Source organism: Arachis hypogaea, chromosome 1 (genome assembly GCF_003086295.3).
Source record: "Arachis hypogaea cultivar Tifrunner chromosome 1, arahy.Tifrunner.gnm2.J5K5, whole genome shotgun sequence".
In the NCBI taxonomy this organism is placed as follows: Eukaryota; Viridiplantae; Streptophyta; class Magnoliopsida; order Fabales; family Fabaceae; genus Arachis; species Arachis hypogaea.
The window spans coordinates 95081761-95098444 of record NC_092036.1 but is presented as its reverse complement, the minus strand read 5'-3'; the positions used below and the strand labels follow the sequence as shown (position 1 = coordinate 95098444).

Genomic DNA, 16684 nt, shown 5'->3' with positions numbered 1-16684 from the left:
AATTTATATTCAATGTGTTTTGTATTAAATATATTTAATAACCTATTATATCATATTGGTTGAAATTAGTTTTTATAATGTTAATTTTTTTAATGACACTTTATTAGAAAAAAATCTATCTTTTCAGAATTTTTTAAAAACTAATTAATATTATATATATTTTGTTACATTACACCTTGTTATAAAAAAATTTATTTATTTCTAATACTTATATTAAAAATAAAAATAAAATTTAAATTAGTAAATTTTAATCTATAATATAATAATATAGTAATTGTTTTATATATTATACGAATAAAAATTAATTATTTTTTTATTTATAAAAATTTTAAGAGCTTGTTATATATATATATATATATATATATATATATATATATATTTTGATGAATATGATATATTTTTTATGTAAATAATATTTTAAAAAAATTTAATAGTTAATTTATTACCTTTTTTGTTTTAGTCTAAATTATTTTTTTTATTATTTTTGAAAAGAAAATATTTTGAGAAATTTAATAATATGTGATGAGGAACACCGAATAAATTATACAGAAACTAATTAAAACACAACATGAAAACATCTTTAAAAAAAGACGTTTTAGGCGTCTTTATCTGAGTGCCCTCCTATTTAAAAATGTTATATAATCTATTATATCTATTAGGAAAAATATATAGACTCCTAACCAACCGAAAATTAAACAACTCATTTAATTATAATAATTTTAATTAGTTTTATTTATTTTTAATTTAGAATATTTGGAATTAATTGCTTTTTATCCTAAATTATGTTTTTGAATGATACGTTCAAAAATTAGCTACGGGGATCACGGAAGTTTGCTTCAAAGAATTCCGAATCTCTTCACCCTCTCTTTCAAGCGGCGCCATCCCGATTCTTCACCCTCTATCCCAAGCGGCACCCACCTCCTCCATCCAACCATCCAAGCAGCGCTCCCTTCTCGATCGGTATCCGTCGGTCTGTGACGCCACATATTGGGTTGTGTTGACCATCGTTCTTGTTGTTCCCGATTGCTGCCATTAGTCCGTGCCACCACTCTCTCCTTCAAATCATTCACTTTGAAAGTCCAGAAATCGCTTCTCTCTGCGGGTGCGTGTCGCCATTGACGGTGACATTCTTGATCGTGGATCAAGTTGTGTTCCCGACTCGGTAACAGAAACTCCCGCACGGATCATCACGCCAAGTGTTTCCTTCACAAAGAAGCGGTTGTTGCGGTACAAGAATTCTGGAACCACATAACATCGTCCATGAAGTTTTCAACTCCGGTGGGCGCATCGAACAACACATTGACCAATTCAACCCAAGGCGATGAAGAATTGAGTACGGGAGAAGTTGTTATTCAAGAGCAAGAGGGGTCTAAGGTATGTTGCATGGCCTGTTCTTGCATTGTAGGCAATTTTATCACAACGTGTTATGTGAATATTTTTTCTTCATGTTAATTAGATGTTTTTTAACTTTATTTATTTGAAAAATTCTGGAACGGTGTTGTATTTAGTTGAGAAATTATTAAAGTAAGATAGGAATTGTTATCAAATATTTACCCAGCATGTTCAAATCCAAAGAATTGCTATTATTAAATTAGCCTGACTCCCATATGCCCTTGCACTATTTTGTTGATATTTTTTATTTGAGTGATTCATTATATATTAAGGTTTTTTAGGTTGTAAAAGTTTTTTCCCCGTATATTTAATTGAAGGGCGACAAAGTTATCGACGTCATTGTGATGAGTAAGGATGAGTTGGAATTGAGACACGAGGTGTGAATTATTCCTTATTATTTGTTATCGCGTTATAGTTACTACATTAATGCTAGCTTCATTCGTATTTGGTTCTATAAATTGTCTTTACAATTGCCGGATCATAGTGGCATCAGCGAAAAGAAAATTCCAGTCATAGGAATGAGTTTTGATTCGTTACATTTGGCACAGAAATTTTATGCAAATTAGGCAAAGAAAGTGGGGTTCGTAACCAAAGTCAGGAACACGAATTTCGACAAGATGCAGAAGGAATCAAAGATACCTGTTAATCAATTTCTTCACTGCACACGAGAGGGTTATCGGGAATCTCGGGTTAAGGCAGCAACTCGGACAAACAGAATAACAGCCACGAGATGCAGAGTAAGGATGTATGTTATGCTGGACAGGGAGAAGGAATGTTGGGTTGTGTATAGGTTAGAATTGAGGCATTCTCACCCCTGTTTGGCTAAGAAAGCTGTCCGCTATCATGAGTATAGGGAGTTGACCATGCATGCTAAGTGCGTCATTACGGATAACAATGAGGCTGACATAAGACCCAACAAGACGTATCTAGTACTGTCAAACGAGGTTGGTGGGTCTTCAAACCTGAGTTTTTCAGAAAGAATGTCAGAAATTACATCACAAGCAAACTCCGATGCTCCGATGACAATGCGGACTTCAAGGGGATGATGAATTATTTCGTTCAAATGAAGGAGATCAATCCCAGCTTCTTTTATACCATAGATGTTGACGATGCTAATAAATTTAAGAGTGCACTCTGGGTAGATACAAGGTGCAGGACTTCGTATGAATATTACGGATATGTGGTGTCGTTCGACACCATTTACAGAAGAAACAAGTCTGTATTGTTGTTGGTGTTTTCTCAGGCATGGTCTACCGTTTGCATCATTTGTCAGTGTAAACCACCATGAGAAGTCTACTCTTTTTGGCTGTGCTTTACTTGGGAGCGAGGAGATCCCTAATTTTGAGTGGGTGTTCACGCAGTGGGTGAGATGCATCAGGACTACGCTAAGGGGGCTCATCACTGACCAGTGCAAGGCAATGACTGGTGCTATTAGGAAGGTCCTATCCGATATTGTCCACCGATGGTGCATCTGACACATAATGAAGAAATCACAATTCATGCTCGGGGGCTACACTAGGTACGGAGAATTGAATACTGTGATGAATCACATTGTGTGAAATTCTCCTTCGTCTGACTCGTTTGAAGCTGATTGGGCTAGTTTCATCAAAGAATTTGACCTAGGCCAGAACAGACGGTTAGCAGGTCCGTGATCGTTAAATTAAATCCCATCTGTTGGTTTCATGTTGCCTATTTATTCACTTTATGTTATTTCTGCCAGCTTGATTCCGTTCTTGTATTTTTTCTAAGAAATGTAGCTGAGTTTTCTACCTTACTAGTCAGTGGATGTTCTTTTTAATACACAAACAGATGTTTTTTTCTCATAGTGTGTCTGGATGTTTTTTTATTTGTTTTCTCAGTGCTTTGGAAGCTGTCATCATGTTTTGTCTAAGCGACACTCTTATGTTTTTTTTTTTTGGCAGACCTTATGCGAATCGATGGAAGTGGGTTCCAATATTCTTCAAGAGTGAATTTTGGGCCAGCATGAGGAGTACACAGTGGAGTGAAAGTATGCATGCATTTTACGGGGGCTTTCTGCATTGCAAGAGTAGGTTGGTTCAGTTCGTCCATGAATACGACAATGTGCTTGGAAACAAAGAGCAGAAGGAGTTGGAAGATGATGCTGCGGACTCGAAAGGAGTCATCCCATGTATAGGGAGCACAGCCATTGAGAGACAGTTTTACCAGGAATACACCAGTAATATGTTCAACCACACGGGGTCAACCATAACTACCTAGCACATCTGAAACTGGAAAACATATTTAGAAATAACCAAATAGCAAAGATAAGAAACATCTTGAGTCCTTTTAGAAGCAGCATCCACCTACATACTGGCATAAAGTAATCGATTACTAGAGAGAAATGAGTACCTCAGATATAATATATTGCACCTTCTTTTCTAGCCTCTCCGAGGTCCATGTAGTGAGCCATGGCCCATGCTCATGACAGTTGTTGAGCTGACCGTATTGCTACCGCTGAAAATAGAGGACCTGCACAGAGGATGGGTATAAGTTGTGTTCTACGTAAAGGAAAAATAGCTTGAATATATTTTTAAGTTGAACCGTTAGAACCAGATATAGTTCAGGATGGTAAAAGGTTGGAAAGCAAGGGGAGAAAATTTTTGGCATTCAGAAAAATTACTTAACAAATAGTAAGGTAAAAAAAGAAAAGGAGAATCAGTTTCGGCCATTCATTGCAGGACTAATAATATAAACTTTTTGAGTGGGAAAGACATATTGCATAAAAGACAAAAACCATCTAATCAGTATAAAAAAAACATATAGATGTCCACTTAGATAATCATCCACAACGCTACCAATAGATTGAGTTAAAACTCCAACAAACCTGTTCAAAAAATCACTTTTTGATGCTGCAATTTTAAATAACGACATTCAGACAAAAGTTTGATTTAAAACAAAAAATAAACTTACTTATAACTAACTTTTTTCTTACAAAACACCCATTACACAAGGAATAACATCAGCTAGCATATACAAGAGACATAATGCAAGGCACACAGAACTAGTGACATAAAACATTCAGCTAAAATCATACGCTGAAACATCTAAAATTAGTCAACAAAAATTCAAGTTATTCAGCAAAATATCAGTATATCTCATACGAATAACAGTACTAGTGCCTGAACTCTCGAAACTAATGCAGAGGAAATTAATTTTCTACATAAAAAAAACGGCATACTGAATTTACTAATAGTCATTGCGTCCTACCAGCATAACGAACATGCAGCCTTCACAAGTTTTGTTTCCTTTCAGCTTATACTTCTCGACAGCCATGTCGAACCACTTTAGAGTTTGCAATGGCCAGTTGAATCTTCGTGGATCAGAAACATCTAAGACTGGGTAAATGTGCCATGGCGAAATTACCTGTTGAGTGGTGGGGCACAAGAACATTTTCATTACCACCAGTAGAAAATATCTCCTGAACTCCATTCTATCTGATTCTGTTATCATAAGACAGCTATACACTAGATCCCAGAGTTCAGTTGTTGTCCGTCTGGGGAACCTCTTTTTCAGGGCCACGTGGGATGGATTATTGTCATCCAGTTTTGGGAATAGATCTCCTACAACATGTCGATACGTCAGTGCATGGTGATAAGTATATACCCAATGATATTTGCACTAATATACCCGTGGCACATTTAGTTATTCGGAGAGCGGAACTCACCTCCAGACGGAATGTCGAACACCTTCCCGATTAACTCGACATTAAGGCGGATGTTGCCAACGTTGAGTACAAAAGTTCTTGTCTTAACCTGATATGACTCGGCCAGGTGAACCATAATGATCTACTTCACCGACCAATTAGGAACAAGCCTCAGGAATCCGAATCCGATTTGATCAATCTTCGCAAGCTTCTCAATGGAGTTGTTTTTAGTTAGCGTGCTCATCACGTCATGGATGTAGCTGGGCGAGCACCACGACTCTAACCATTTCTGTCAACGGCAATAGTAGATGTAAGTCAAAGATAGGATTATGTGGAACGACATATTGATAACGGTAAATATCATTCTACTTTTTTTCCCATTTTGATTGGCTTTTCTGTAACATAATCCTGGTGCGCGTTCACAAGAAACAAGCGCAAATCCTTTAATAGAAACTGCATACGAAATCAGAAGCAAAACCAAAAGAGTCTACGATTGCAAATAGTTGTTGCTGCTATACGAAACCACAATTACTTATTACCATATTAAACCCAAAGTAGAAGTATCATCTATCAAATTGCAAGATATTCATTTTGAATAACATCCAAGTTAAATTTGACATATAGAAAAAATTGTTTAACAAGTAGTAAGATACAAGCAGAGAAGGAGAATCGATTTCAGTGCTCCAAATGAAATGACTCTTGGACCATGATTAGGACCAAAACAAAATTTGACCAAATTTAGACTAAATTTAATATAATTTCCTCGTCAAAATCCCATGTAATTATTAAGAAAATAGCAACATTCAATCTTTAATCACATACAATTCAGCAAAATCCAACTCCTAATAACAGCATCATTCGTTCACTAATTTCATCAACATCCAATCTCTAATTACATCAATTCAAAAACTTCCAACAATTTAGCAAAAGTCAGTCACATCGACTACATCCACAGTTTCTGAACTATAGCATAGATTAACAAACACAATGAACACAATTTTCATCTTTTTTTAATCTAACTCCCAAACCACAAAAAAAAGAGAACCAATGTAGCATGTGCAAACTAATTAAAATCTTATAAATTCAAATTGATTTTGCTGGTTATAATTTTTTAAAATTCGTGCTGGAAAATTCTTCCTTTTTCTTTTATTTGTTTTGAACTGCTGTTCACATGAAAAAATAATAATTTAGCAATAATAATTTGGAAAAAAAATATATGCAACATAGAAAACACATATGCAGGTGGGATGATGCTAAGCTTCAACAATAAGTTGGAAGTGCATATGAAATATAAAAAGAAATCTATATTTATGTATGATGCTAAGCTTCATCAACAGATCAGGGGCACCCTGTTTTAAAAATCAATTGTTAGATAAATCGAATAACGTATACAATTAGTATTCAATTATTTTCCAACTATAGTAGAAAAGAATCATCTAGCTAAATAAAACACCATAAGCAAATCCTTTAACAAAACCGTCAGATGCAATCAACAACAACATCTAACAAATCTATATTTATTACCAAATCAACGGTAACATCCAACAACTTGTAAACCATGGTACTCAAACCCTATATCAATCAACTCCAATTATTAAAAACTTACCAATTAGTTCCGTCAAGCAATGATTCGAGGTTGAGGGCAGGGGACGTCCTATCGTGACAATGTAGGGTAGAGAGGCTTCAAGGGCGCCACCATCACTGACATGCAGCAGCAGCACACTCTTGATGTGAAAAAGAACCTCCTTGTTCCTCGCAATTGGGTGGCACGGCAACGCTGAGGCATAGATGGTGTTGACTCCAAGTAACGCGGCAGTGACCACGTTGATGAGAAGGAAGCTTTGCGGCGTTCTGAAGCGAGCTACGGAGGTTGGATATTGCTCGCACGTGGTGGACCGAAGAGCAGCGTCCATCGGGGGCAGAGGATAACGCCACGAGCTGAACTTTGTAGTATGGCACTACCGTCGATGGTTTCTGAGTTGTGAAACGGTGAAACAATAAAATTAGAAGAGAGGGTTTAGTTAGGTTAATTATGTTTACCTAGGTTAATTTTGGATGTTGCTAAGGCGGATTGGGCTTTTGAGTCCCAGCCCAACAGGAGTTGGCAGGTTTTTGGCTGGAAACCCTCTTGGTTCCCTAATATTATTGTACTTATTATCTATTATATATCTCTAATTTTACAACCAAACATGTCACTTTCTCATTGCAATTAAAATCAAATCTTTTATTCAAAAATTAAGGAATTATCCTCTCCTCGTTACTAATTTTACAACCAAAATATGTCACATGTCACTCTCTCATTATAATTGAAATTAAATCTTTCCCTCAAAAATTAAAGAATTCTTCCCTCCTCCTTACTAATTTCACAACCAAAATGTGCCACATGTAACTCCCTCATTGCAATTGAAATCAAATTTTTTTCTCCAAAATTAAAGAGTTCTTCCATCCTCCCTCTTCCTTTCTCAATTTCTCTCATTTCTTCAACTACTTTATCTATTTGATATATCATTATCAATATCAATGACTAATTACTAATTTGATAATCAAAATGTGCAACATGACATTTTTTAATTATATTAAAATTAAAATTAAAATATGAAAATTGAAATTGAAATATACCTATATTATGTATCATAAATTACTATCTAATTTAATAGTCAAATGTGTCACATGACACTCTCTTATTAAAATTAAGAGAAAATATTTTTTTCTAAATTAATAAATTCCTTTTCTAAATTTTCTCATCTACCTCTCTCTATTTTTCTATTTCTTTCTACCATTTTTACTCTATACATAATTTATATTTTATATTAATAATTTGACAAATCAAAATATATCATCTGGTATTTTTTTACAATTAAAATAATTTTTTTTCCAAAATTAACAAACGCACACTCTTACTCTCATTCTTCATCTTTATCTCTCTTTTCTCTTATCTCTATTTTTTCTATCTTTCTGTTCTACAAAAAATAAAATTAACAAAATAATATAATTAAAATAAAAAATATTATATATATATATATATTTAGTTTTAAACTTTTACCGCTTGTCTTTTTAATTTATATTTTTATTTTTCTTCTTTCAAATATTTATTACATATAATTTGGAGAGAATACTAATGTTATAATTAAAAATTAGAATCAAAATTCAATTATTTAAAAAAATTAATTTTGAATTAATTTTATAACTATTAGTATAATTTTTTATGCTAATATCTAATTATATTTTTATATACATAGAGAAAAAAATATTATTTTTAGATAACAAGTATAAAAATTAATTATTTCTATTTGTGCAATAGACTTAAAATCTAATTCAATATAAAAATATACAAGTTAAATTGTTTTAAATTTTAGATAACAAATGTTAAAATTAATTATTAATAAAAAATTAGATTTTTTCATATAAAAATAATAACTAAAAATTTTATTATTTGATTTTTTATCTACAAATGCCTTGGTCTTCTTAATTAGAGACTTTTGTCAACTTATGACTTTTTTTATAAAAATAGTTTGATTTTATAAATTTTTTGTGTCATGCATAATCTATGCTGTCAGAACAAAGTGACCGATAATTTTAAAAAATTTATATTCTCGTAATGGAGTAAAAATACTAGTAATATATAAAAAATAAAGTGTGTAAAATAATTAGAGAGATTAAAAAATTCTTTAATTTAAAAAAATCAAATTTTAATTATGAAAAGTAATATATAATATATTTTATTCGTAAAATTAGTAATATATAATAAAATTATTTGTGCTGTTATCAACCTATCATGTTGGCGATAATTTAGTGTTTATCTCGTTTGCTAAATAAATAGAAGAAAAGAAAGGAAACGTCTCAGAGGTCAGCAAATTTTGAAAAAGTTGGCTAGTATTTAACTATAAAAAATTGAATGATCTTATACCATTGAATTTAATCTAACACTATTAATGGCTAATTAATAATTACAAAACACAATAATTACTGACTCCCTACCACTCTTCTTAAAAAAATAAGAGAAAGTATGAGGAACCAATGGAATATTTATATAATATGTACAATGGAGGTTTATGAAGTATTAGAGATATAACTGTTAGTGTTACCTTTTCTCATCAATTCAAGTTTTTGGGATGAGTGATATCATAACATAGTATTAGAATGCTAGATTCGAAAGGTCAAGAGTTCGAATCTTGGTGAACTCATTTTATAAATATAATGGGATGTTCATTTATACACATTATATAGATAATCCATTGTCTTCTTAGCGGGATCCAAAAAATAAATAATTTTAGAGCCCAGAAAGAGAAAAGTTGTTCGGAGGAACAACAACGCTGTCTTTGAAATGCAGTAAACAGAATTCCCGAAAACAAAAAAGTATATATGAAATTGTGGGTCTTGCTTATGAGACCTAACGAAGAAGAAAAGGTGCGGAGACTAGTGAGTGTTGGTTCAACCGTGGTTGGATTGCTGTGTTACGCTTACAGCACCTATTTCATCCACCTTTTCGGAGAGTGGAACTGGTGGAAGATCTTTCTTTACCTCTTATTCAGTGAACTCCTCACCGTCTTCACGGGAGCTCTAATTGTAGAGCTCATGGGAATCAAGTTGTTCTTAGGTGCTGTGGGAGTGGTTTTATGCTTCATCTTCATTGTTCCAGCTCCCTTTTTAGAAACATATCTTGTTGAAACCCAAGCTCAGTCTCAGCCTTCTAATCAATTTCAATCCTCCAGCCAAGATGAGCATCAAGTAATCGTTGATATACATCCGCGGGTGGAAGATGAGGAGTCGGTGGAGAGGAAGAGGCCGGTGAAGACGAGGGAGTCGACAGGTGAAGACAAGGAGGTGAGGCAGAGGCCGGCGACAACAACGGAGTCCACGGGTGAATTTGAGTCAATTGATAATTCGATAGCTAAATTAAGTCGGAAGCCAATTTTCAGGGTGATTTTGAGAAAACCCCAAAACGAAAAACACACTGATGATTAATTATAGGTGCTGCTATATAGGAGATTGTATTGTATGATCAGTAATAAAATTAAAGTATCTTCTTCAAATGAACTTGTCCTGTAACACCTATATTATTAGCTCTGCATATTTATGTTCTAATATCTAATCTTACTAAATATGAAGAGTACTTGAAAGCTAATATGATTAATTTTTTCCAACTAATAATTGATATTTACCTTTTCCCTAAAGAATATAAAAGTAACTTTAATTTCGGATTCAATGTGTATTTTGCGTTTAGATTATGAATTTTGATTATCATTTGTCCAGTTCATCCCTTCTTTTTCTCTACCAATTAAAAGCCTTTTTCTACAATGTTGTCACTTGTCAACAAAAGAAATCAAAATAAGTATGTATATTTAAATAAAAATATTATTTGTATATTAAAATCAACTATTAAAATTAGTCACTAATATATTTATACAAGTTTAATCACCCGTGCCATGCACGTGATAAGATTGAAATTATAATTTTAAGTTGTTGTGTTAAATTTTATTTTAATTATAATAATTTAATTAATAAAAAAATAACTTGTATGCGTTGTTTTTCTTTTCTTAATATAGTATTAATTGTATTAACTATAAAATAGTTATTTAATCTACTTTTTTCAATAAATCAGGCATATATACTCAATATGACCATAAATAATTTAGTAATACTTAAATCTACCAACAAAGTTTTATATGTTGGTTTACTGTGAAGTAAGAAAATATCAAAATCAGCTCAAAATGAAGAACAAATTAATAGAGAATCCTAATGCAGAAAGTTTTGTAATAAACAATAAATAATTTAAACTTATTGAATAACAATTCAATGCTATCCTTTGATACCTGCAAAATATATACATAAAACAACACTGTATCAATGTTTGTATATAAAATTATATGATTAACGTAATTATAAAATTGTTTGTCAAGAGAATAAAATTATACGAATTTTAATGATAATTTTAATATTCTCAAACTATTAATGTACAATAAGAATTCATCTATTAGTTCCTAGAATTTCTAAATTTTTTTAAGTGATAGTAATAAATTTTAATAAATAAATAGATTTAGTAAGATATTTTGTTATTACCTTTTTATTATAGGCTCTCAAAAACTTCTCTATATACCACATTCATCGTGTAGTTATCTTCCAAGTGTACATGATCTTACAACAGCACTCGCAGACTATCTTTACTCGTTACCCTTGATAACGCAACATACAATTGACCATAGGTGAAAACTGGCCTTGGAAGGTAAATTCCAACTTTCGATAGAGTTTGTCCTTGAGACTTATTTATTGTCATTGCAAATGACATGATAATTGGAAATTGTCTTCTTTGAAACCTGACCGGCAATGTTTCATTATTTGGAATTAGATTCAGTCTTGGGATAAGAACAATACTTCCAGCTTTGTTACCAGTTAAAGTCTTGCATTCTATCACATGATTTCCCATTCTTCTAACTTGCATCCTCGTTCCATTGCACAAACTATTAGTTTGGTTTATATTCCGCAGCAACATAAAAGGAGCGCCAATCTTCAGAACCAACTTGTGTGGTGGTAGACCTGAACAATTTATTCCATTTAGAATCTCCGGTGAGAAAGCATCTAACTCAAATTCCATATTTCCCTCTTCAGCACACACAAAGTCTGAACTTAAGTATACTCTTTCTTGTCCAGGTAACCCTGCAGTCATCTTGTTGTTGACATCAGTGACACAATCTAAAGTTGGTACAAGGATTGCTCTATCCTTGAAATAATTTTCAACGGATAAATTGGATAACATATCTGGATATACAAAATTAATGAGGTCATCCAAAGCTGTCTCAGAGTTCTTAATCAAAATGTCAGATGGTATATGAACGATCGATTTACCATCTGTTGTATCACCAGCCAAACCATCACCAATTTTAAGTAGCCATTCTCCAAAATTTTTGAGTTCTTGTATGTTGTTGTTTTCACCTAGTAACAATCTCATGTTTTTTGTAAGCTTCAAAACCTTACAGTTATGCCACAAATATGAAGAATTAATAAAAGACTGAATTATATCTTGCTTTGAACCTCTGGGAATCACAAGTAAAATTTGTCTAAAATCTTCTCCAAGAACAGCAACTTTACCTCCAAATGGCAAATGAGCATTATACGAATCTGAGCACCTTAAGATGTCTCTGAGGCATTTGTCTAAAGTTTCGAAACAATACTTACTTATCATTGGAGCTTCATCCCATATGATTAATTTGGCTTTGGATATTAACCTTGCAAGAGGACTTCTCTGTTTAATGTTACACAAAGAATCCTCATTTATGGCCAAAGGAATTTTAAACCTTAAATGTGCAGTTCTTCCATTAGGCAACAAAAGTGCAGCAATCCCACTCGAGGCAATATTTAAAACTATACCTCCTTTAAACCTAATTGAGTATGATATAGTTGACCATAAGAATATTTTTCCACAACCACCTTGACCGTATAAGAAGAAAAGTCCACCCATATTACCGCTAACAGCACCAATTATTTGATCGTATGTAAATTTCTGCTCATTAGTTAGCCTTTTTAAATACCTACTTAGTTCATTCGCAAGAGCATTAACGTCAAAATAATTGAAACAATTGACTATTACGATATATATATATATATATATATATATATATATATATATATATATATATATATATATATATATATATATATATATATATATATATATATATATATATATACACACACACTAATTACAAACGATATGAATCTTTAATGGAAATACTTGATACTAATAGAAAAAATTATATAAATAGAAATTATTTAATTTCAATTTCAATTTCATATAACAAAATAATGGTTTTCAAAAATTATGAAATTTTTTTTGACATATGTATTATGCCATACGTATAAATTATACGGTTTATTATATAAATCCATATATATACATAACAAAATAGTTTAATATTATATATTTTTACATTAAGTATATGTCAATAGTTTAAAAAAAAATAAAAAAAAGAGATATATAAATATGTATAATATTATTGCTACATATGAAGCAGTTTTATATTACTTTAATTATAGAGACTTACTATAATTATATAAAATTTAATTTGAGGAAATAATTTTCCTTACCATAAATAATATATTAAAACTGATAGTATATTATCTTCTTTATGGTTAATTGAATTTATCAATGATTTTTCCGTGTAAATCGTTATTACCCAGTTTTTAATAATTACTTAATATACAAAATTTGAAATTGGAAATTGTTATTACTAATTCAATTAACTGGTTAATTGAGTAATAATTGTCAAATTATTAAGGTGCAAAATTATTGATTTACTCAATTGATTTTCATATATTATTTATATTTCAAGTAATAATTTAAAATTATATTATTTACCCAGTTAATAATACTATTATTAAAAATTATTTTTTGCATTGATTTTTAAATCAATTATTAAATAATTGTTTTTGTTAAGATAATTGTTTATAAATTATTTCAAATTATATTTTGTTAAGATATAATTATTTAGATTATTACTTATGACACCGGTATAATGTTATTTTATACCAATTAATCAATTATAATTATATGACACGCGTGTAATTTCAATTTTATCTACGGATTATTTTTCGTAATAATATACAACATATTATTTACCGTGATAATTTGATTTGATTGATTTCTAATTATTTACGTACATAAATGATTAAAATATATAACATAAATATCGTAATTATTATAAATCTATGATATAATTATAATTAACATATTTTATCATAATTAAATATTAATTTGATATAATTATAATAAAAATACTTTTCCAAAATAATATAATCTACTATTATTCATCCACTAATTATTTGGTAATAAACCTTAATATGATTTTTTACATCTCTACTATGAGAAATAACTACTTAGATATACCAAATAATATATAACATATTACTACTTGTATAAGTTAAGGTACAAAGACAGGATTTAATTAAGGTGATTAAAACTTTCACCAAACAGAATATGACCTCAATCGAATAAAAAAGAGTACTCAATTTTAAATTAATTAGCTAGTCGAAGAAATAACATACTCATTCATTATTCATGTTTTATTATATTTTTTAAATAATATATAGAAAATATATATCTTGTGTATAAAAATGTGACTATTAGTAATTTTATTAATAAACCTTTTTTTAAACTATTACTAATTTTAATTTTAATAGAAAATCTGAGGAAATAATTTCGCTTGCCATAAATAATATACTAAAATTGTTAGTATATTATCTTCTATATGGTTAATTGAATTTATCAATGATTTTCCCGTATAAATTATTATTACTCAATTTTTAATAACTACTTAATATACAAAATTTGAAATTGAAAATTGTTATTACTAATTCAATTAACTGGTTAATTGAATAATAATTGTCAAATTATTAAGATTGATTTACTCCATAGATTTTCATATATTATTTATATTTTAAGTAATAATTTAAAATTATATTATTTACTCAGTTAATAATACTATTATTAATAATTATTTTTTGCATTAATTTTTAAATCAATTATTAAATAATTATTTTTGTTAAGATAATTGTTTATAAATTATTTTAAATTATATTTTGTTAAGATATAATCATTTAGATTATTACTCATGGCACGAGTATAATTTCATTTTATACCAATTAATCAATTATAATTATATGACTCGGGTGTCATTTCAATTTTATCCTCCGATTATTGGCAAATAAATTTTATTTCAATTATAAATAAAATTTGTTTTTATTGGCAAATAAATTGTCTTTAGGTCAATAATTTAATATATGTGTAGGTTCATTTTTTGTCAAATATAATAAAATACAAATAAAAAAATAAAGGATAAAAATAAACTTAATAATATCTGACACTACTTTATTTTATTAAATTATTTAAAAATAGCACATCCACAAAAAGATCGTAATATATAAATTGAGGCAATAATTTAAAATTCTATAATTATAATTTAATCAAATACTAATAGTAAAACCAAATTACCTAAACAATATTGAACCTATTCTAGTCCTTAGTCACGTATAGTATAGAATCATTCTTGTAACGACAATACAACCAACTGAAATAACATCGTAAGTTTCAATGTTTAGAATTCGTGAAAAATCAGACTATCCTCTTGTTAGATAAGCTTCATCATCCGCTATCTATGCAATGCGGCAAGGTATAGAATTGTTACACCGAGAAACTAAACTAACTCTTATTCCCCTCAATGGCATTGCATGCATGCAAGAGAAAGTTGGTAATTTCTGAAAAAAATCAAAATATGTTAAAAATTATTCTAATAATGAACAGCTTAAACTAAGAAAATTTAAATATATTACCAATCGTTGAAATTGCATATTTGAATTTGTCATGAATTTAGCAAAACTAAACGCTTACATCCTTCGGTAAAGTAGAGACTATTGCCTCTTCTTTGAACGCTTACATCTATGTAGTTGGAACCCGAATCAGTGAAGACAACTCGATGAGGTATTTCATGGATGTGATGCATTGTAAATGATTGTGGCAAAAGACAGTTGAACTGGAACATTAGACGATAAGAATAACTTAGAATAACAACAAATAAAAAATTATCAAAAGAATAATATAATAGAATGAGTATATAAAAAAATATTATAAAAAATTATAAATTGTACCTTAAAAAGATCAACTTCAATAAAAAACGAAGAATACATTCTTATTCTATGAAGTAGTAAAAAAACACTAAATATAAAATTATGAATTGACTCTCAAATTTAGATTCATGTACCACAGGAAAACACTATATATATAGACTTTAGTAAAACAAAAATAAATATGTAAATTACCTATTATTAAGGTAATTTTTTAATAATGCATTAAATTTTGATTTGATACAATTATAACGAAGATACGTTTCTAAATTAGTATAATTATATATTATTCATTAAATATTAATTATAATCTAATTATATTAAAGCTATTTTTTATAAAATAATTTAGAAAAATTATTTGATATACGTGAATCGGGCAACAAAGATTTTTTATTATTATTATTACTATTATTGATATTATTATTATCATTAAAATTATTAAAAGTATTTTTAATTGATAATTGATAAGTAGTTTAATAGTGCATTAAATATTGATTTGATATAATTATAATGAAGATATGTTGCCAAATTAGTATTATTATATATTATTCATTTAATATTAATTATAATATAATTACAATAAAATAATTTAGAATAGAAAAAAAATTATTCGTTTTGGAGGAAAAACGGAGACATGAGAGATCGACACATCACATTTAGTAGTCAGAGAAAAACTCAATTTTAGTATATTAAATAGATATACATATATATGATTTAATTTATTTTTAATGTATATTTATATTTTAATATATATTTTATATTAGTGACCGACTTTAATAACTAATTTTAAAAATACATATAATATTACTCATATTTAATTTGTGTTTGTATAAGCTACAATAATAAAGGTTTATTACCGTTGTTCTTACAAATAAAAGATTCGATTATATTATTGATACAGTTATTACAAATTCGATGTTATAACTCCACATCACAAATCGAGTTATCTCCATATTACATACACAAGAACAATTATACATAACAATCTTATTATACATTTAAATATTTTTTATA

General features: G+C 29.4%; 2 protein-coding genes across 2 annotated transcripts; one reads left to right on the top strand and one right to left on the bottom strand.

The window, feature by feature from the left end:
• The first annotated feature begins 1260 nt into the window (after window positions 1-1260).
• LOC112749483 (protein FAR1-RELATED SEQUENCE 6-like) lies at window positions 1261-3630 on the top strand. The gene is made up of 6 exons (XM_025797777.1): window positions 1261-1374; window positions 1710-1769; window positions 1959-2336; window positions 2462-2541; window positions 2636-2857; window positions 3252-3630. Exons 1-6 carry the CDS (start codon window positions 1261-1263, stop codon window positions 3628-3630), a joined length of 1233 nt encoding a protein of 410 aa, XP_025653562.1.
• A 7562-nt stretch (window positions 3631-11192) lies between these two features.
• Window positions 11193-12512, bottom strand: LOC112749403 (uncharacterized). Its single transcript, XM_025797683.1, has one exon. The coding sequence runs from the start codon at window positions 12510-12512 to the stop codon at window positions 11193-11195; it is 1320 nt and encodes a 439-aa protein (XP_025653468.1).
• Between the last annotated feature and the right edge of the window lie 4172 nt (window positions 12513-16684).